Raw genomic sequence first — 21178 nt, 5'->3', positions numbered from 1 at the left:
CCCACCCCTCCTATTTATGCTTGTACTGCTTTTGACGAACTGAGTTGCTGGATGCAGTGTGAGGGGTTATAGCCAGTAGGACCGTCCCAAAGTGTTGCTGTTTTTAACACTTTCTGCCTAGTCCTCTCCTAAAGTGACAATATAACCCTAAGGTCAAGAAGAGCTGCTGTGTCCGTCTATCAACTTTTAGAGAAAAGGATTTTACGGTGAGTACAAAAATCCTATTTTCTCTTCTCATTTGCATATCTGGAGTCTGCTTTCAACTCCCCCCCTCAAAGGCTGCCAAGGTTGTTTTGGACTGCTAAAGTAATCTATACAGGTCTCTCCCCCTCCACATATACTGAGTATCCACTTCAAGGACTTATTGATGGACTAATGTATTAACTCTCATACTATTTAGAAGTGGCACTACCCATTTTTTTGTCTAGATTTTGTAAGTTTGCCCACTTGCAATGTAATGAAAGGTCTATAATTTTTATCATAGGTGTATTTTAAATGATAGAGACAGAATCTCAACCAAAAATCCAGAAAAAACACATAAAACAAATGCTATAAATTGAGTTGCAGTTCAGTGAGTTAAAAAAAATAATAATTTGATCCCCAAGCAAAACATGACTTAGTACTTGGTGGAAAAACCCTTGTTGGCAAGCAAAGAGGTAAAACATTTCTTTTAGTTGATCAGGTTTGCACACATCTCAGGAGGGATTTTGGTCCACTCATTTTTGCAGATCCTCTCTAAAATTAAAATTAAGGTTTCTTGGCAACTTGAAGTTTCAGCTCCCTCTATAAATGTTCTATAGGATTAAGATCTGGAGACTGGATAGGTCACTCCATGACCTTAATGTGCTTCTTCTTGAGCCACTCCTTTCTTGCCTTGGTGGTATGTTTTGGGTCATTGTCATGCTGGAAGACCCATCCATGACCCATCTTCAGTGTTCTGGCTGAGGGAAGAAACATCTCATCCAAGATTTTACAATACATGGCCCCATCCATTGGCCCGCTCAATGCAGCGAAGTTGGCCTGTACCTTTAACAGAGAAACAGCCCCAAAGTATAATGTTTCCACCTCCATGCTTGACTGTAGAGATGGTGTACTTAGGTTCATAATAGAGCTGCACGATTCTGGATAAAATGAGAATCAATTTTTTTTGCTTAGACTAAAGATCGCAATTCTTGGTGCCGTACATCATCTTTCACATTATACAAAATAATTATGCTAACGTGGCTGTTTAGTTTGTTTTTAATTCATTGAAGTGTACCTTTTCCCAAAAAATTTGGTTTGAAAGACTGCTCTGCAAATACAGTGTGACAAAAATATTGCAACAACCTCCATTTTATTCTCTAGATTCTACAATTAAAAAAAAAAAAAAATATATATATATATATATATATATATATATTTATATATTATACACACAATTTTTTTTTTTTTTTGTAGAATATATATATGTGTGTGTGTGTGTGTGTGTTTGGGGGTTCTAAGTCATTTTCAAGCAAAAAATACTGATTTTAACTGGTAAGCAACAAATGTCAGAGAAAGGATTAGTCTTCAAGTGGTTAAACTGACCTAATTTACATATAAAGAACAGTGCAGCGCTAATAGAGAAATATAAGAAAAATTGTATAAAAATGTCCATAAATCAATTAAAAACAATCCATGGTGTCTTCAGTGATGAACTATAAATATTGCATGCACGTGACTTGTGGGAAATTCAAACCTGCACCAATGGTAAAGATGGCAGCTCACCTCACTGAATGGACCCTTTTAATTATAGAGGGTCTATCACACCTTCCCCCATGGGGTATCAAAATGGTAAACCAACATGGATTTCATAGGGATCTCCTTTATGGTGGGATAAATCAATTAACGATCCCCACTCAAATGCCACATATAAAAATAAGAAGCAACACATAGTGCTCTCTGCATGGATGTACAATTTATTACGGAATAAAAAAATGAAATAAAACTCACAAGCCAGGCACATATGACCCAGTGCTCAGTATAACAGCATGAATGTAAACAGACAGCGGTGGCTGCGGGTGATGTCACGTCCATCCGTCCTGCACTGCAGGCTATTCTGTGTATTCTGACGGCGGAGAAGTCTCCCCACTGTCAGGATACAAACACACTACGGATGTGTGAATGGAGGAATTGAGTCCGTCGTGGTGCTTTTTTTTTTTTTTTTTTTTTTTTTTTTCTTTTCCTTTTTTTTTTTTTTTTCTTTTTTTTCATTCAACCTGCTGGTTGAATGAAAAAAAAATGGACTCATCTATGGCCAGCTTTAAGTTGGCCATAGACAGTTGATTTTTATTTATTTTGCAATCTGCCAGCATTTTAAACAAGAAAAAAAAATGGATTCCCTTATCCACACATGCTAGCTAGATGGAGGAATCCTCCCCACTATTCCACTGTCTTTTGATAACTGCACTCTTTTGCTGTCAGAATATACTGATCAGTGGCTGTAATCAATTGACATATATTTTTGACTTCTGTCAAGAGGGAATGGCCAAGAATGGATCGAAATTTGGCCAGTCCCTGCTGAGCCAGACAAATTTTGATCCGACTATGGACAGCCTTCGATTTATCTATATGTATCATTAGTATATCTTGGCTTATTGCACATTGATAAAAAAAAAAAAAAAAAAAAGTATTAATGTGTCATTTTGAATTTTTAGGTGATTCCAAACATTTTGGTTTATTTCAAGGCTTGAATGATGTACAATCTGTTTTTCTAATATTTCTTTTGCAGTTAATGGTAGTTAGTATTGCTGTGATCTAAAACATCTTTTTTTATTTTTTTTTATTATAGGGCTTCTACATACATATACTGATGCAGAAGCACATTTAGTATTGAAGTTAGGAGAGCCATGTCATCTCTAGCAATGAGATTCTCCCTGCTTAGTGGAGCTCATTCGCTGTACCATATATATCATCATGCTTTCAATGTATAAGGCCTCTTTCACACATGTGGACTGTTCATTTCATCAGTTCAGTCATGTTTTTCCAAAGAAAAAATAGATGAAGTTTGTCATCAGTTTATCATTTGTCTTTACAGACTTTTTTTTTTTTTTTGTTTTAACTTGAGTCCGAGAGACATTTTTTCATGGCAAAACGGACTTTGTCCGTTTTTTTTACATCCTGCTTTTTTTTTTTTGTCCGATCTGTTTTTTTTTGTCAGCCAAAGAAAAATAGGGCTTTGATCCATTCCAAAAAACAGATGTTGTCGGAAGCTGATGTAAATGAATGATCATCCATTTACATCTGTTTTTCCACAGAGATGCATTGATGTTCGTTTTTCATCTGTCCAATGGATGGATGAAAAACGGACAGTTGGTCCATATGTGTGAATGGATCCTAACTGCCATGTCATCATTCCAAGTTCTTCTCTATTCTGAGTAATCAAATATTTTTTTCTGCTCACATCCAGAAGGAAAAGTATCACACACACTTGGCTGTGCTATACCTTGAAGAAATCTTACGACTAAACTCTATGGACTCTTCAGACCACACTGAACTGGAAGCGCTGCGTCAGAGATTTCAAAGCCTTCTGCGGCAGTCAAATCTTTATCGGGTCCACTTCCTCTTAGGTGTGTGTTTTTGTTTTTTCCCTCAGTCAGTTGAATGGATATGGACTGGCTGTGTGCTAATGGATGATTATGTGTACATTTTATTCAAGCTTTTATTGGTATAGTGTTTTTTTTATTTTTATTTTTTTTGAAGGCTGCATTCACACCTGAGCAATTATGGGCTTGAAGCTCAAAAACGCTGGAGAAAAGAATGTATTATTTTCTATGGAGATGGTTCACATCATGTCGCCTGAAGCCAAATGTCTAAAGCTCAAACAAGTTCTGGATATTTTTTTGGTCGCTCAAATCGGGCAGATTTGGTAGTTTTTTGGTGCGTTTTTATTCTCATAGCAATAAATGGAAATGCGCAGATTTGGTCATTTTTTTTTTTTGTCGCATTTTTATTCCTAGCAATGAAAAATGTGCCATTTGCACGTTTTTGTGCATATTCACGTGATTTTCTGCTCAAATTAAAAATTTTAAAAATAAAATCGTAATTATACATGAATAAATGTAAAATAAATAAACGAATAACTATAAATCCTCATAAGTAAATTAAATTAAGTAAATTAATAAAATGTAATAATACATTAATAATGTATTTAATATTTTTTTAAAGTTAGAGGTTAATAATTATTATTAATAACAAACACCTAAACTCGAACACAATACATTAATAATAGATTTTGTTTTGGGGTATTTAGTTTTTTTTTTTTTTTTAAGAGGTCAGGGTTAATTATTTATTGTTACTTGTTATTTAATTATTATTTATTTGTGTATTTATTTTACATTTATTTATTCATTTATTATTCTTAGAATAATAAATAACCCCAACTCCCAATCCTAACCCAAACTGCACTTGAACCCCTTACCCTAACGAAAAACATTTATAATAAATGAATCCTGATAAAAAAAGAAATAAAAGCTAATGGGAAAACTAAAAAAGCTGAAATGCCTAGCAACAAATGATGCAATAGATAATAGTTTTCTCTATTGGCTAATAAAAGAAATGCCAAAGCCCAAAAACGCTCCACACAAACGCGCAAAAGCTCTCAAAGACGCTACATTCAAGTGTGACTGCAGTCTAATGGAGGTGGAGCTTTCAAGTAAATATATCTATTTTGTGTTTTTGTTCTGTATCTTGGTTTACTCAGATTTGTTCTGTTATTTCGTCTATCAGATAAAATCAAAGACACCGATATGCATATGGAGAGAGCGATATTACATGGGAAACTGGAAGAGCATGATCAAGCGTTGGATATCTTAGTTCATCATTTAAAAGACTTTTCTGCAGCTGAGAGTTATTGTATGTGGAACTCTGAGGGCAGGGAGGCTCCTTATCGCAAGAGACTTTTTCAGCTCCTTCTTTCCTCCTACCTCAGTCCGTCCACACCTGCCAACACTTTGACAGTGGCTGCTGTAGACTTGTTGAATAACCACCCTACCGAATTTGATGCTGCCACTGTTTTGCATCTGTTGCCACAAGAATGGTCTGTGCAGCTTCTTTGCCCATTCCTGGCAGGGGCCATGAGGGATCATGTTCATTCTTTAAGGATGTCACATATAGCAGTAGGATTAGCCAGGGCAGAGAACATCATCTATAAAAAGGAGAAGGTGAGTGAAGAGGTGTTTTTTATTTTTATATACTGTATAATATATATAGATCTGATGTACATAACATATATTCACTTATCTTGCAGTTACAATGAAAGGAGGTCAGGAGAAGGGTTGTACATAATCTTGTGAACTGTCTGCTTCAATTGCCTGAGCAATTTCTTGTAGAAGTTTACTACTGTGGCGGTTTTCTATAAATTCCTGTGTTTATCATATTCCAATGAAACAGTAGATTTGACTAAGAGATGCTAGTGGCTATACTTGCTGACACAAATCCACGTTACATTTGGCATATGTTCCGTTTTAGCACAGTGCCAGCAAGGACTGAATTACTCGGTCAAAGGTCGACGTGGCTAACCTTTTGAAAAGGCTAGTTGCCTGGCTGTCTTCAATTTTTTGTGAGTCATTTGTCTGGAACATGTATGCAGTAAATAAAATCCGCGAATTCTGGCAATTGCTGGTCTGTCTCTGGCTTCAGTACATCCTGACCAATCATTAGCCCAGAACAACAATGCAGTAAGTGCAATCTAATGACCGGCACATTTGTTCAATGTTGTTGACTTGATGAGCATGAAACCACTAGAAAGCATTTCTGCCATCCCTAGAAGTAATTGGGAGGTCACCATGATCAATATTATATTGTAGCTGAGATGGTTTTAAAACCAAGCTCATTGTGGCTTTAAAATTATTTTGACCTTTTCAATAACGGGGGGGGGGGGGGGGGGGGTACATCACTGGCAGTGAAAGGGTTAAAATAAACCTAATGATCCCAATACTAGACATGCCATTACTGACTTGTTTTTAAAGGGACAGAGTACAGGGTTACTTCTTGAACCTGGATTCACTACATAGTGGGTCACTGCCTTGACAAGAATGCAGCCAATAAAGTATGAATTTTTGTGCTCTACAGTGCCTCGAAAAAGTATTCACACCCCTTGAAAATTTCCATGTATTGTCATGTTACAGCCAAAAACAGAAATGTATTTTATTGGGATTTTATGTGATAGACCAGGGATAAGCAATAAGCGGACCTCCAGCTGTTGCAAAACTACAAGTTCCATCATGCCTCTGTCTCTGGGTGTCATGCTTGTGGCTGTCAGAGTCTTGCTATGACTCATGGGACTTGTAGTTCTGCAACAGCTGGAGGTCCACTAATTGCATATCCCTGTGATAGACCAACACAAAGTGGCACATAATTGTGAAGTGGAAGGAAAGTGATAAATGGTTTTCAATTTTTTTTACAAATATCTGAAAAGTGTGGAGTGCATTTCTATACAGCCCCCCTGAGTCAAACCTTGTAGAACCACCTTTCGTTGCAATTACAGCTGCAAGTGTTTTTGGGTATGTCTCTAGCAGCTTTGTACATTATTTTGCTATATAGCTCAAGCTCTGTCAGATTGGATGGAAAACGTCTCTGAACAGAAATTTTCAAATCTTGCCACAGATTCTCAATTGGATTTAGGTCTGGAATTTGACTGGGCCATTCTAACACATGAAAATGCTTTGATCCAAACCATTCCATTGTAGTTCTGGCTGTATAGAGTCGTTGTCCTGCTGGAAGGTGAACCTCTGCCCTAGTCTCAAGTCTTTTGCAGACTCAAACAGGTTTTCTTCTAAGATTGCCCTGTATTTGGCTCCATCCATCTTCCCATCAACTCTGACCAGCTTCCCTGTCCCTGTTTCATGGTGGGGATGATATGTCCAGGGTGATGTGCAGCGTTAGTTGTCTGCCACACATAGCTTTTTACTTTTAGGCCAAAAAGCTAAATTTTGGTATCATGTGACCAAGAACACCTTCTTCCACATGTTGGCTGTGTCCTCGACATGGCTTCTCACAAACTGCAAACAGGACTTCTTATGACTTTCTTTCAACAATGGCTTTCTTCTTGCCACTCTTCCATAAATACCAGATTTGTGGAGTGCATGATTAATAGTTGTTACTAGGGATGCACCGAAATTTCGGCGCCGAAACATATCGGCCGAAAATGCCCTTTTCGGCAATTTGCTGAAAGGAAAAAACGGCCGATAATTGAGCCGAAAATGGGGCGGGCCTGGGGGCAGAACTCCGCCCCCATCCCGCCCCTGGTCCCACCCATGATGGGGGGTGTATAGCGCAGGAGAGCCGCCACCGTCTGGTTGAATAGAGCGCCGAGAACAGCACAGCTTTAATTTCAATAGCTGTGTGTTCCCCCGTCGCGTGCCGTCACACACAGCCCCTCCCCCTTGTCCGGGGAACTTTGATAGACAGATCACCTGTCCAGATTGGACGGGTGATCTGTCTATCAAAGTGCCTGGACAAGGGGGAGGGGGCTGTGTGTGACGGCACGTGACGGGGAACACACATCTATTGAAATTAAAGCTGTGATGTTCCCGGCGCTCTATTCAACCAGACGGCTCTCTTCACTGCACAGGGGCATTGCTGGCTGCATCGCTGGGGACAATTGCTGGCTGCATCGCTGGGGACAATTGCTGGCTGCACTTATCTCTTTTATCATGTCGCCAGTCTCTGACCGCCTCCTGTACCATGTCGCCGGTCCCCGACCGCCTCCTGTACCATGTCGCCGGTCCCCGACCGCCTCCTGTACCATGTCGCCGGTCCCCGACCGCCTCCTGTACCATGTCGCCGGTCCCCGACCGCCTCCTGTACCATGTCGCCGGTCTCTGACCATCTCCTGTATAAAAATATTTTTTAAAAACAGTCATTTTCGGTATCGGTGCTGTTTCGGTATCGGTTTTCGGCCTAGTGTATTTTTCATTTTCGGTATCGGTTTCGGCACCAAAAAACCCATTCGGTACATCCCTAGTTGTTACCTAGTTACATAGTAGGTGAGGTTGAAAAAAAGACACAAGTCCATTAAGTCCAACCTATGTGTGTGATTATATGTCAGTATTACATTGTATATCCCTGTATGTTGTGGTCGTTTAGGTGCTTATCTAATGCTTTTTGAAACTATCGATGCTCCCTGCTGAAACCACTGCCTGTGGATGGAAATTCCACATCCTTTCCGCTCTTGCAGTAAAGAACCCTCTGCAGTTTAAGGTTAAGGAGTGGCCACATGTCATATTAAACTTCCTTCTGCGGAAAAGTTTTATCCCTATTGTGGAGTCACCTGTACGGTATTTGTAAATTGAAATTATAACCCCTCTCAAGCGTCTCTTCTCCAGTGAGAATAAGTTAAGTGCTTGCAACCTTTCCTTATAACTAATATCCTCCATACCCTTTATTGGCTTTGTTGCCCTTCTTTGTACTCGCTCCATTTCCAGTACATCCTTCCTGAGGACTGGTGCCTAGAACTGGACAGCATACTCCATGTGAGGCCAGACCAGTGTCTTGTAGAGCAGGAAAATTATCGTTTTATCTCTGGAGTTAATCTCCTTTTTAATGCATGCCAATATTCTGTTTGCTTTGTTAGCAGCAGCTTGGCATTGTATGCCATTGCTGAGCCTATCATCTACTAGGAACCCCAGGTCCTTTCCCATCCTGGATTCCCCCAGAGGTTCTCCCTCTAGTGAGTAGATTCAGATTGCATTTAAATTTTTGCCACCCAAATGCATTATTTTACATTTTTCTACATTGAACCTCATTTGCCATATAGTTGCCCACCCCATTAATTTGTTCAGATCTTTTTGCAAGGTTTCCACATCCTGCGGAGAAGTTATTGCTCTGCTTAGCTTAGTATCGTCCGCAAATACAGAGATTGAACTGTTCACCCCATCCTCCAGGTCGTTTATGAACAAATTAAATAGGATTGGTCCCAGCACAGAACCCTAGGGGACCCCACTACCCACCCCTGACCATTCCGAGTACTCCCCATTTATCACTACCCTCTGAACTCGCTTTGTAATCCATAAAGGCATGGATAAGTGAGTTTGGGGTAGAGGAAACTTGACTGGCCTGCACAGAATCCTAACCTCAACCAGATAGAACACCTTTGGGTTGAATTAGAGCGGAGACTGTGAGCCAGGCCTTCTTATCCAACATCACTGCCTGACCTCACAAATGAGCTTCTGGAAGAATGGTCAAACATTTCCATAGACACACTCCTAAACCTTGTGGACAGCCTTTCCAAAAGAGTTGAAGCTGTTATAGCTGCAAAGGGGCCAGGGGGCAACGCAATATTGAACCCTGCAGACTAAGACTGGGATGCAATTAAAGTTCATGTGCGTGTAAAGGCAGGTGTCACGATACTTTTGCCAATATAGTGCATTTGAAAATTGATCAATCCTCATGTACTGATGGCCTATCTCATTTCTTGAGGCCCCAAAATGCTAGGACAGTAAAAAATACCTCCCAAATTATACATTTCTGGAAAGACAGTCTGAGGCATTTAGTAAGAGACATGGTGTGTTTTTTTGAAGTTGTAATTTTTTTGTTACAATATTTTGGAGAATGAAATTGAATAAAAAATGTTTTGTTGTTTTTGTTTTGCTTTTTACATACTGGCACCAGTGCAGTACAGCGTCAGCTTTTTACATACTGTCACCAGTGCCGTACAGCGTCGGCTTTTTACATACTGTCACCAGTGCCGTACAGCGTCGGCTTTTTACATACTGTCACCAGTGCCGTACAGCGTCGGCTTTTTACATACTGTCACCAGTGCCGTACAGCGTCGGCTTTTTACATACTGTCACCAGTGCCGTACAGCGTCGGCTTTTTACATACTGTCACCAGTGCAGTACAGCGTCGGCTTTTTACATACTGTCACCAGTGCCGTACAGCGTCGGCTTTTTACATACTGTCACCAGTGCAGTACAGCGTCGGCTTTTTACATACTGTCACCAGTGCCGTACAGCGTCGGCTTTTTACTGGTGTGGTGATCAGGGACACCACCACAAATGTTTCAATTTCTTAATAGGGGGGTGACCAAGATTTTTCTTGTTTTACACTTTGCTGTTACAATGATGGTCATTGTAACAGCAAGGTTTTCAACTGCCATGAATGGGTTCCATTTTATGACTGCTGTGATTACTAATGATCTATCATTGGCTTCAGCTAATCCCATGGTACAGGGTGCTGTAATTGGCCCAGGTACCATGTGATAGCTGTGGGCCAATGACCGCATAGGCAGCACAGCTGTTGTTAATTAATTCATACCAGCATGCGCAAGTGTGCATGTGTTTATGGGTTTGTCACTTAGCCTGTAGCTGCTGCCTGTCCATAGTATATGTGGGTAGTTGGCAACTGGATATAGTAAGAGTTCAAATTATTGAGTGTTTGGTGTTAGCTGTTTTTTCATATGAGGTTTAAACTGATGCATGTTTTCTATTTTCAGTTGAACATGAAGGAAAAGCCAGTAATTCTGTCAGAGAAGAAGCTTTGCCACATGTGCCGGAAGCCATTCCAAGAACCGGTATTTGCCAGACAGCCCAACGGTCAAATTGTTCATACCCACTGTGCTACCAGCCAGCACGTCAACAGCAGCATTGACCATGTGCCCAGTCAAAGCAAAAGAACATGATTCAAAATGATGAAACGCAACGTTGACTACAGTAGCCTCCCCCTGGAGACCGCAATGGAACAGGAAAGCTTCAGAGCAATGTGAAAACAATGCACTTATCGTCAGACCTGTAGAACGATGATGATAGCAATTTGTATCTGCAGGACCTAGCATAGAAGGATGCTGGCTATATCTCTCTTCGTACAGCTATGTAAAACCATGGCGGAATCAAATGTCCATCTAAATTCTTAACTGAGCTATTTGCGTTTTTTTTAAAGATATTTGCACTGAGGATATTTTGCATATACTTTAATAGGCTGGATAAAGGAACATGAACTGTAGGAGACGAGATGTGGTGAATGTGTCTGTCTCCCTAGCTAAGATGGCAGTCATTGTGGAAGATTATGGTCTATTCAGTCATGGATGTTTTATGTATTGCACATTCTATCAATCTCATGGTCATAGTCTGCATTCCAGTCACGTAGAAGATGATCCTTTTCCATGGACAGAGAACTGGCTGTACCACACTCTTCCATATGTAGTCCTGGGAATGCAGTACAACTTCAAAAGGCTTATCGCCTCTGATTAGAGCTGGAATCCACTAAACGTTTTAAAGATTATTTCAGTATACAGCGATAACTTGATTTAATATATTGATTGATTATGAAAGTCCTGTGTCTTATGTTTTTTTTATTTTTTTATTTTTTCCTTACGGTTCCTTTTTTTTTTTCTTTACGGTTTCCTTTTTTTACGGTTTCCTTTTTCTGCTACATGTAGAGGTTCACAATCGGGGGAACCCACTAATTCACTGCCTGCAATACACACACACCCTGTATTTTGACCTTGGCATGTACATATTGTTATATGGTTAGCTAGGAAAACCTTGCACATAGCTGAAAAGTGGTTGGACCAGTGGAATAAGGATTTTAATTTTTTATTTTTGTTTTTGTTTTTTTTAAAGCATGTTCGTTACTGTTCATGTCCTGTATCACACTGAAACAATGATGTTTTGGGAAATCTAAAACAAGTGAATTTTTTTCAGTCACTTTAGTTCTTTAGAATACATGTACCATGCAGCTGTAAATCTCTATGGCAGTGAAGTTCTACTAATAGTCTGTTATCCAGTTCTCAATGCGTTAAATGTTCAAAGGATGGTGCTATTGTACAGTTTTTTGCAACTCTGGAAACGTACTGCTGACACCACTGCCCACCGTGTACTCCCGTGGCAAATGGTGCATGTTGCATTTCTTGGCAGTTACCACACAACTGGCTTGTGCTAGAACATCTAGAAGAGGCATTTCCAACTCATTGGCCATTTTATTCTGACCACCTAAAGATCCATGCTAAAGATTTAGTATCTGCTGTATCAGCTGTACTACCAGCGCATTCTTTTAACATATGAGCTGGTTGAAAACCTGATCCGATACTAGTGACATTGTCAGGACAGGGAGGATTTATACCTCCTTGTGATCTGTGATGTTTGTCACCATAGTTTTACATTAAGTAAGAAGTCAAAATTTAAAATGGCATGAGACTGGTAAGTGTGAAAGCAAGAAAATAACTGAAATAGCCAGATCATAATGGGGGGGGGGGGGACAGATGTAATACAGCAACTTACCTTATTCTTAATAAACTCTTGTCTTGCTATGCCTCTGCAGCTTGGTTCCTGTTTCCTTTCTGTTTCTTCTCCTTTCCTGGTTTCCTATCTTTTGTAGCTGCGATAAATAGAATGTGCGCCACTAAGGCTTCGTTCCCACCAGTGCGACTTGTCGCATGACAAGTTGAAAACCCATGTATTTTTATTTTTTTTCAAATGTAGTTTTATTGTAAGTTGTACAGGGTAGAAAGTACAATGTTGAACAGTAGATCATCAAATGAACAATCAATTAAGGAGCAGGGAAAACCATGTACTTCAATGGCCACCCTTCTAATTGCTGCAACTCAAGTTGCAGCGACTCCCATAAAGGTTGCTGCACTATTTTGATGCACATTTCTTTAGACTTGAATGCCATGCATGGGTGCTCAACCTGTGGCCCTCCAGCTGTTGTGGAACTACCAGTCTCGTGAGGCATTGCAAGACAGTTAGAAGCATGACTCCCAAAGGGCATGATGAGACTTGTACTTCTGCAACAGCTGGAGGGCCACAGGTTCAGCGCCGTTTCCAGTGTATCAAGTCTCATTTAAGTTGCATGGGAGTCGGACTAGTGAGAGCAGAGCCTTAATATTGTAATTTAGAGCTGCATAATTAATCATTAAAAAATTGTGATCTCGATTCAACCCCTCTGACGATCTCTATTGCGGAGTTTGCCAATTCTTTCATATGAAAAGTGGAGAGACTTATTTGCTCACTCAGCTGTCAAAAGAAAACATCCTGGCAGTCAGCCAAGTTTTTAAAATGAAACATTGTATCTAACTCTTCCTTCTTAGATCAAAGGGAAACTTCTGTGTATAAATAAAAAAATCCAGGCAGTCTGTCAAGTTTTTAAACAACATGTAAATGTAGGAAGTTTAACCAATTAAAGTCTAAATCTTTTTCTGACACATTTCTTAAGTTAAAATCAATATTTTTTGCTAGAAAATTACTTGGAACCCCTAAATATATATATATATATATATATATATATATGTAGCAACCCTAGGGAATAAAACGTCAATAGTGCGATATTTTATGTCGCACTGTATTTGCCCAGCGGTCTGTCAAATGCATTTTTTTGGGGAAAAAAATACACTTCAATTAATAAAAAAAAGAAACCCTAAAGTTAGCTAAATTTTTTTTGTTTTATGTGAAAGATGTTACGCCATGAGAATTGTGATCCATCTTCTAAGCAATAAAAACGATTCTCATTTTAGCCAGAATCGTGCAGCTCTATTTTATTTGTTTTTATTTCTTATTTAATATTTATAACTAGTCTCTAGGAATTCGGCCAATTTGCAAAATGGGCTGGCATACTATGAGTTAAGTGTTAGTAAACCCAGGACGCTGCATTCACTATATCCGGTCCCCTACAGTACACAGAAATGCCATAGTTTTAGTAAATTTAAGCTGTCTAAATACCTTTTTCTCATTAACAGACTTTTATCAGTGTCTGGTTAAAGCTTGTAAGAAGAGTTTTCATTCACCCATGATTATCCTATGAAGATGCAGGACCCCTGACCATTTGGATAGTGCTGATTGGCCCTGTGTTGATCACATGCCCTCTTTTGCAATACACACCAAACTGAGCATGTGCAGCTTGTCCCCTAGCTTCTGTACTATCTGGAGATGGTTTTGGGAATGGAAGAAAAGGAAGGTTCAGAGGAGACAGGATCAGACAGCCTTTTTACACACTGCAGAGGATTGACCCCTTAAGTTCCACAGTGAGTATAACGAGCATGCTGTACTGAAAATGCACACTGATTTTACTGTTGTGGGTTTTGTAACCCTTTATGTCCAGTGACCTGTATGCCTCCTCATGGACTTACCTCCTTCACTTGCATCTCACAGTTTTGCAAAGATCCAGGAGTGCAGCTATAACTACACCTGTGAAGCTCTGACAGGAGAGACGCTGTGTTCACCAATACAGCATCGCTGCCCATACCTCCCACCCTGCTGTGAATGAATTCACTTAATACAAAGCGCTTTGTGGGTGGGCAGGAGCTGCAACTCTGCAGCCTCTGGAGCTGAGACCAGAGTTCCAGTGTCTGGAAATAAAATGAAACATTGTTATAGTTGTGCTCCCTGACACTCAGAAAACGAAATGTAAGCTGTAAATTAAAGAGATAAGTCCACATTCACCTCATTGGATTTAACCACTATTAATCCAGTACATTTTGCAAAGTAGCCTAATTCCTGGAGTTCAGCTTTAACTGGTTCTCAATAAAATATCCTAAATGGAGCCCTCCAAAGCAGACATTTCCAGTACAAACATTCCTTCTAGCCACCCCCTTGATTACCAATTGGTAGCATCATAACTTTGGACAAGAGGTAACCAGAAGTCTGCACATGGTTCAGCATGGCCTTGCTAAAAGGCAGAAATATATGGCTCATGGCACATTGTTGATCCACGAATGTATTGTGGCATTGAAGACCTTACATTGTGGAAGAGTGCTTTCAAATTTGGGTTGAAAATCCCATAAAAAAAACTTTGGCTTTCACCATCCTTTGAATATTTTCCCACGGAAATTAGGAGTGGGTTTCTTTAAACTAGATCTACATTTTAACGGTTTTCTTTCATAAAATACTGTTTTTAACCTTTTATTATGGGTTTTTTATTTATCTTTGTGCTGCTTATCTTCTCTAGCCTCTTTCAGCCATTTATGTCTACATGCACTCACTCCAGTAAGGCCCCATTCACACCTGAGTGTAGCGTTTTCAGGCAGAAAATCGTGCAATTTTACAGCGTTTTGGCGTGATTTTGTGCAGGGCAAAAGGTCACCATTGTAAAAAGAAGAAAAACGCCCAAATCTGCCTAAAAAAAATAAGTTCCAGAACTTGTTTGAGCTTTAGGCGTTTTTGAGCTTCTGGCTTCAGGCGTTTTGGAGTGGAGATGTGAACCATCTCCGTAGAGAATAATTGATTTTTTTTTTCCCCTCCAGCATTTTATAGCTTCAGCCTTCAAGCTACAAAATGCCCCGGTGTGAATGGGGCCTAATGGCTATACATCATTGCTCTGCAGCTTTGTGATAGTAACCACAGTGGACCATTCCTGCTAACTGTTTGTCTGCACAGCCACTGGTTGTCTTGGCCAGGGGCATGTGGCAAAACAGGAGTACATTTGGAACATAGTTGTCGCAGAACAGAAAGTGCCTGGACCTTTTATGGCAAGAACATTAACCATTCTTTTAATGGAAGTTGCTCCTTTGCTCCAAGCTAGACTGGTCAATGAAATACTTGACCTATTCGTTTCTGAGGACCATAGTTGAAAATTCCTGATCGCTGTTGATGTGCCAGAGTTTTGTGCTTCAGTTTTATGTAACTTATCCTAAGTTGAATATGTTACTTCAAAATATAACTGTAAAATAAAACTCTAGCTATTTTTTTTTATTTTGACACTGTACAGAAGGGTCAAAATCTCTCCTGGGTTTTTATGGCTGTATTTTTTTTTTCCCCCCCACAGTCAGATTTATTCTCCTTGTCCCTGTAACTGGGACAGAAAGTGTGGGAAAATCTCATAGTTGATGCATATTATTTCCTAAAGGTAATAGACACTTGACTAATATGATTGTTGGACATCCAATCCCGAAAGCCATCATCATTAACCAGTTGAGGGCCGTCCTCTAGCAGATTTACTGCTACAGGTCAGCCCTTCTATGCAGAAATGTGTGTTTGTGTGTGTGTATGTATGTGTATGTATGTATGTATGTGTGTGTGTGTATGTATGTATATATATATATATAGTGTATGTGTGTGTATACATATATATATACACAATGTGTGATTCTGCACCTCTGCCTAGGGAGCATGCACGTTGCTTCTGCGGGGGAATAAAATCCATAATTTCCCCAAGTAAAGGCAGCACACATAGTGCAGTAAAAATAGGATTTTTATAACCGCTTACCTGTAACTTCCTTTTCTTTGAAGTACATCACGGTATACAGTGCCATAGTAGTTACTATGTTGGTTATAGGCCACCTTCAGATGATGGACACTGGCATGCCCTAAATTAAAAAGTGCACTCCCTATATAACCCCTCCCACTGGTGGAAGTACCTCAGTTTTGTAGCAAAGCAGTACACGTGTATACCAAGAAGAGAGGGACCTCTGTGTCCCGTGATGTACTTCAAAGAAAATAGTTTTACAGGTAAGCTGTTATAAAAATCCTATTTTCTTATCGTACATCACGGGAAACAGCCATAGTAGTTACTATGTGGGATGTCCCATAGCAATGCCAACTGAAGGGAGGGAGACGCAATAAAGTAGGGCACCAAGAGACTAGAGGACTCGTACTGCGCCCAAAGACGATGTCCTCATGCCTTTTACATCTACTTGATAGAATCCGGTAAGTGTATGAACTGAAGACCAGGTTGCGGACTTGCAGATTTAAGCCATGGAGGCTTGGTGATGCACTGCCCAAGAAGCACTAACAGCCCTGGTGGAGTGCGCTTTAATATGAAAAAGAGGAATCCATTTAGAAATAGTAGATTTTGATGCTGCCTGTCCTCTTTTAGGACCTTCTGGCAACACAAACAAAACCTTTGTTTACGAATCCGAGTGGTCTCTTTCAATAGACCTTGACCGCTCTCACCACATCAAGAAAATGTAGTGACCTTTCTTCCATAGAAATTAAGTTCTGGAAAAAAATTGGTTTAAATGAAAACCCGATACTACCTTTTGGTAAGAATTCTGGATGAGGCCGCAATACAGCCTTATCCTTATGAACAACCTATACGGCTCCTTACAAGAAAGAGCAGCCATCTCTGATACTCTTCTTGCAGAAGATATGGTAATCAAGAAATTATTTTTCCCCCATCAAGAGGACCAAGGGAATATCTCATACGGGCACCAAAAAAAGGCTGCTTCTATAAGCCGACAGGACTAAAATTAAGTCCCAAGGTTTTAGGGGTGACTAAACGAGGATTAATCCGCGTTACCCCCTGAATAAAGTTATGAACCAGGGATCTTACCTATGACATATTTTCTGGGGTGCCAACCCCTGCATTTACACCAGGAGACATATGCCTTCCAGATACTTGACTCTGGAGGCCGGCTTCCTAGCATTTAACCAAAGTAGAACTACTGAGGCTAACTGCCCACAATCTTTCAGAATGTGGGTCTCAATAGCCAAACTGCTAAATTGAGCTTTTGTAAGGTAGGATGGAATACTGGACCTCGTGAGAGAAGGTCTGGCCATAGTGGTAGGGCCCAAGGGTCCCCCACTGCCATCTTTACGATCTTGTCAAACCAAGATCTCCTTGGGCCACAAGAATCCCCTCCTTCCCCTCTTGCTTGAGCCTGCGAAAAAGGTGCGGAAGCAGCAGAACTGGAGGGAACGCATAGATCAGTAAAACAAAAACTGATCCCTCGGAAAAAATCAAGGCATCTGTTTCGTATGCTATTGGATCCCTTGTCCTTAACACAAAGTTCTACATCCGGAACTCCCCATCTTCTGGTATATCAACAGAAACATGTCAGGGTAAAGGGACCATTCTCCCAGGAACAATTGTTGGTGAGTCAAGTAGTCCGCCTGCCAATTCACTATTCCTGGAATGAAAATTGCTAGTAGGCAGGAATGTTGTTTTCTGCCCAAGATAGAATATGATTCACCTCTTTCTGGGCTGCATGACTTCTCGTGCCCCCTGGGTGAATGATAAAAGCCACAACTGTGCTAGCTGTGCCACTGTCGGTTTGGATCCTGATAGGACAATTCCATAGTTTGAGCGTCCAGGCCTTGAGGACCAGGCGTACTGCCCGAATCTCTAGAATATGGATGGACAAGATCATTTCTTTAGGACAGATGCTTCCTCCAGGACTGAAAAAAATGGCACATGGAAAAAATATGATTTTTGTACTCACTGTAAAATCCCTTTCTCTGTTATTCACCGACCGACACAGCTCCTCTCTGTAACTAAATGGGTTTGTTAGCCTGGCATTAGGAGAACTAGGCAAAAATTGTAACACAATACACAGAACTTTAGTCCCGCCCTGGGGGGCGGACCCTGTGCTAACAACCCTCCCTGCTGCCCAGGCAGAACTTAGTACATCAACAAGCAGTATAAAGTAGAGAAAAGTAGGAGTGGGTGCTGTGTCGGTCGGTGAATTACAGAGAAAAGGATTTTACGGTGAGTACAAAAATCATATTTTCTCTTATATTCACCGCCCGACACAGCTCCTCTCTGTAATTAAATGGGATGTCCCCAAGCAGTGCCAAACGAGGGATGGGAAAAAACAGCATTAAAACTTCATCCACCATGCCAAGTGGGAACTAGTGGAACTAAACCCACAAAAAAAAAAAAACAGCAGTGTACGGAAAACCACACCGCCATATAACCGGGATTCTCAACAGGAGAGATCCCCAACACCGCAACCTTTTTGCGGAAGTAATGCAACGGTGCATTAACAAACAGTACTGCGTTTTTATCGAAAAACCAGGAAAAAATCTCAATTGCAACTACACGGCCACCTGCAAAACTTTGAGGCCAAAACAGGCATCAGCCGATGCACTGACGTCTACCTTGTAGAACTTGGTAAACGTATGGACAGGCGACCAGGTAGCCGTCTTACACACCTGAGCGACAGACGCTTGGTGTCGGAAGGCCCAAGACGTTCCGATTGCTCTTGTAGAGGGGGGCCATGACTGGAAAGGGGGGCACCTGCCCCTTCAAGGCGTAGGCTTGGACTACAATTTGTCTGATCCACCTGGTAATGGTGGCCGACGAGACCGCCCTACCCTTCTTTGGACCAGCCACCGAAACAAACAGTGAGTCTGACTTCTGTAAGGGAGCCGTGGTAGACAAGTACACCTTCAGAGCCCTAACCACATTGAGAGCGTGAAGGGCCACCTCTTTGGGGTGCTTCGGCTTAGGACACAACGATGGTAATACAATGTCCTCATTGATATGAAAAGCCAAAACCACCTTCGGTAGAAAGGACGGTTGTAGACGCAACACCACCTTATCCCTGTGGATGACCAGATAAGGCGACTTGCATGACAAGGCCGCCAATTCCGAAACCCTCCTGGCCGATGTGATGGCCACTAGAAAGATCACCTTCTGTGAAAGGGTCAACAGAGGAATCTCCCTGATATTCTCAAACGGTGGCTTCTGAGGCGCCGACAACACCAGGTTCAAATCCCATGGGGGTAACTGTAGACGCATTGGAGGGACTACATGTCTTACCCCTTGAACAAAGGCACTCACTAATGAGTGAGACGCCAGGGGTTGCTGAAAAAGACAGCCAGGGCTGAAATTTGCCCATTAATGGTGCTCAATGCCAATTTCTGGTCTACTCCTTGCTGAAGGAGCGCGGATGCCACCCTTTGCAGAGCTGAGTTCCGCCTGGGCAGCAAGGAGGGTTGTTAGCACAGGGTATGCCCCCCGGGGCGGGACTAAAGTTCTGTGTATTATGTTACAATTTTTGCCTAGTTCTCCTAATGGCAGGCTAACAAACCCATTTAGTTACAGAGAGGAGCTGTGTCGGTCGGTGAATATAAGAGAAAAGCATTCTTGATGTCGATTGATGCCAGAAGTTCTCCCCCTTGTAGGACAGAGACTACTGATCGGATTGACTCCATGCTAAAAGAATGGATATTCAAAATCGGTTTAGATCTTTGTGATCTAAAATGGGTCTGACATCCCTGTACGTTTTTGGAACCATAAAAAAGGTTTGAATAAAACCCTAATCCTTGCTCTACCAAGGGGACCACCGCTATTACTCTTTGAGACAAGAGATGATCCAAAGCTAGAAAGAGACTTCTTTTCACTGGATCTCGGGGAACACTTTGATCTGAGAAAACGAGATGGGAACTCTGACATTGTTCCTGCCAGACCCCTACAAACTGTAGAAGCCTTCCTCCCACTCGAGCATGCGGGGGCACCCATTCATAATGCTTTAGTATTACTAAAGCTTAGTCCCACTCTGGGATGCGATTAAAGCATCAAACTTTTACTTAAAGCTTAAAATGGTTGAAGAAAAAAACCTCCTTAGTAATATTTACAGGGTCTGCAGTGTTTAAGAGCAGCTGCAACACCTGCCCCTCCTGACGGCCCACTATGACCAGAATGTAGTGACCTTTCCCATATTACTCTCAGGTGAGGATGCCATCTTACTGGGATGGATCTAGGCTTCCAGATGACTAAGTCTTTCTAGAGCCCTTTGTTGGGGTGTTTTTAGCCCCCTTCTGCTACAGCCCGATCCACAAAGAAGAGGTTACTACTAGATGGCATGCATCCACTGCTTGAGAAATAGTTCAGCTTTGTCACTATTAATGCTCCGCTTGATGCAGTAGTAAAATGTGTCAAAGGAATGCCTGTGTCACCAACCTCGTTGCTCTTGTGTCCCTCCTGCAGCATAAATAACACAATGTTGCTTTAAATCCAGACTTTCCCTTGCTGGACGGTGGAGGACGGCAACTCCGTTCTAAGCCTCGCACAATGAAATCTCATTGGCTGAAATGTTGGGCTGCAGAACAGAAATGTAAAAAAAATTCTATTGCCTCTGAAGCCAAGATAGGTTCCTTTCATTTATTATTATTATTTTTTTTTTTTTTATTGTGTCTTTCCGCTCCAAACTGGTGCCAGTGGCAGCTGCTGCTCAAAATTTTTGGGGGTGCAAACAAACTGAAAAATACTGAACCCCCCATCAATTGCAGCCTCACTGTGCCCATCATATGCAGCCACTTGTGCCCATCATACGCAGCCACTTGTGCCCATAATACGCAGCCACTTGTGCCCATCAAACGCAGCCACTTGTGCCCATCAAACGCAGCCACTTGTGCCCATCAAACGCAGCCACTTGTGCCCATCATATGCAGCCACTGTGCCCACGACCCTCCCTCATGGCTCTGACCCCCCCGCTCGTGGCTCTGACTGCCCCCCACTTGTGGCTTTCTGACAGCACCCCCCGCAGGTGGTCACTTACCGCCAG

The 21178-nt window shown here is 41.3% G+C and overlaps 1 protein-coding gene across 1 annotated transcript in view; it reads left to right on the top strand.

Moving 5' to 3' along the window:
- TGFBRAP1 (transforming growth factor beta receptor associated protein 1) overlaps positions 1–11287 on the top strand; it is a 78562-nt gene extending 67275 nt beyond the window's left edge. Inside the window, exons 10-12 of the mRNA XM_077482679.1 lie at positions 3428–3587; positions 4747–5180; positions 10454–11287. Of these exons, the coding sequence (XP_077338805.1) occupies positions 3428–3587; positions 4747–5180; positions 10454–10639 (780 nt within the window). The 3' untranslated portion in view covers positions 10640–11287. The remainder of the gene's footprint in view (positions 1–3427; positions 3588–4746; positions 5181–10453) is intronic.
- The last annotated feature ends 9891 nt before the right edge of the window (positions 11288–21178 follow it).

The sequence above is a fragment of the Lithobates pipiens genome, unplaced genomic scaffold (assembly GCF_037356315.1).
Source record: "Lithobates pipiens isolate NorthernLeopardFrog02 unplaced genomic scaffold, aLitPip1_a1.2 Scaffold_16, whole genome shotgun sequence".
In the NCBI taxonomy this organism is placed as follows: Eukaryota; Metazoa; Chordata; class Amphibia; order Anura; family Ranidae; genus Lithobates; species Lithobates pipiens.
The sequence above is the reverse complement of the archived record's forward strand: the minus strand, read 5'-3'. Positions and strand labels throughout refer to the sequence as shown.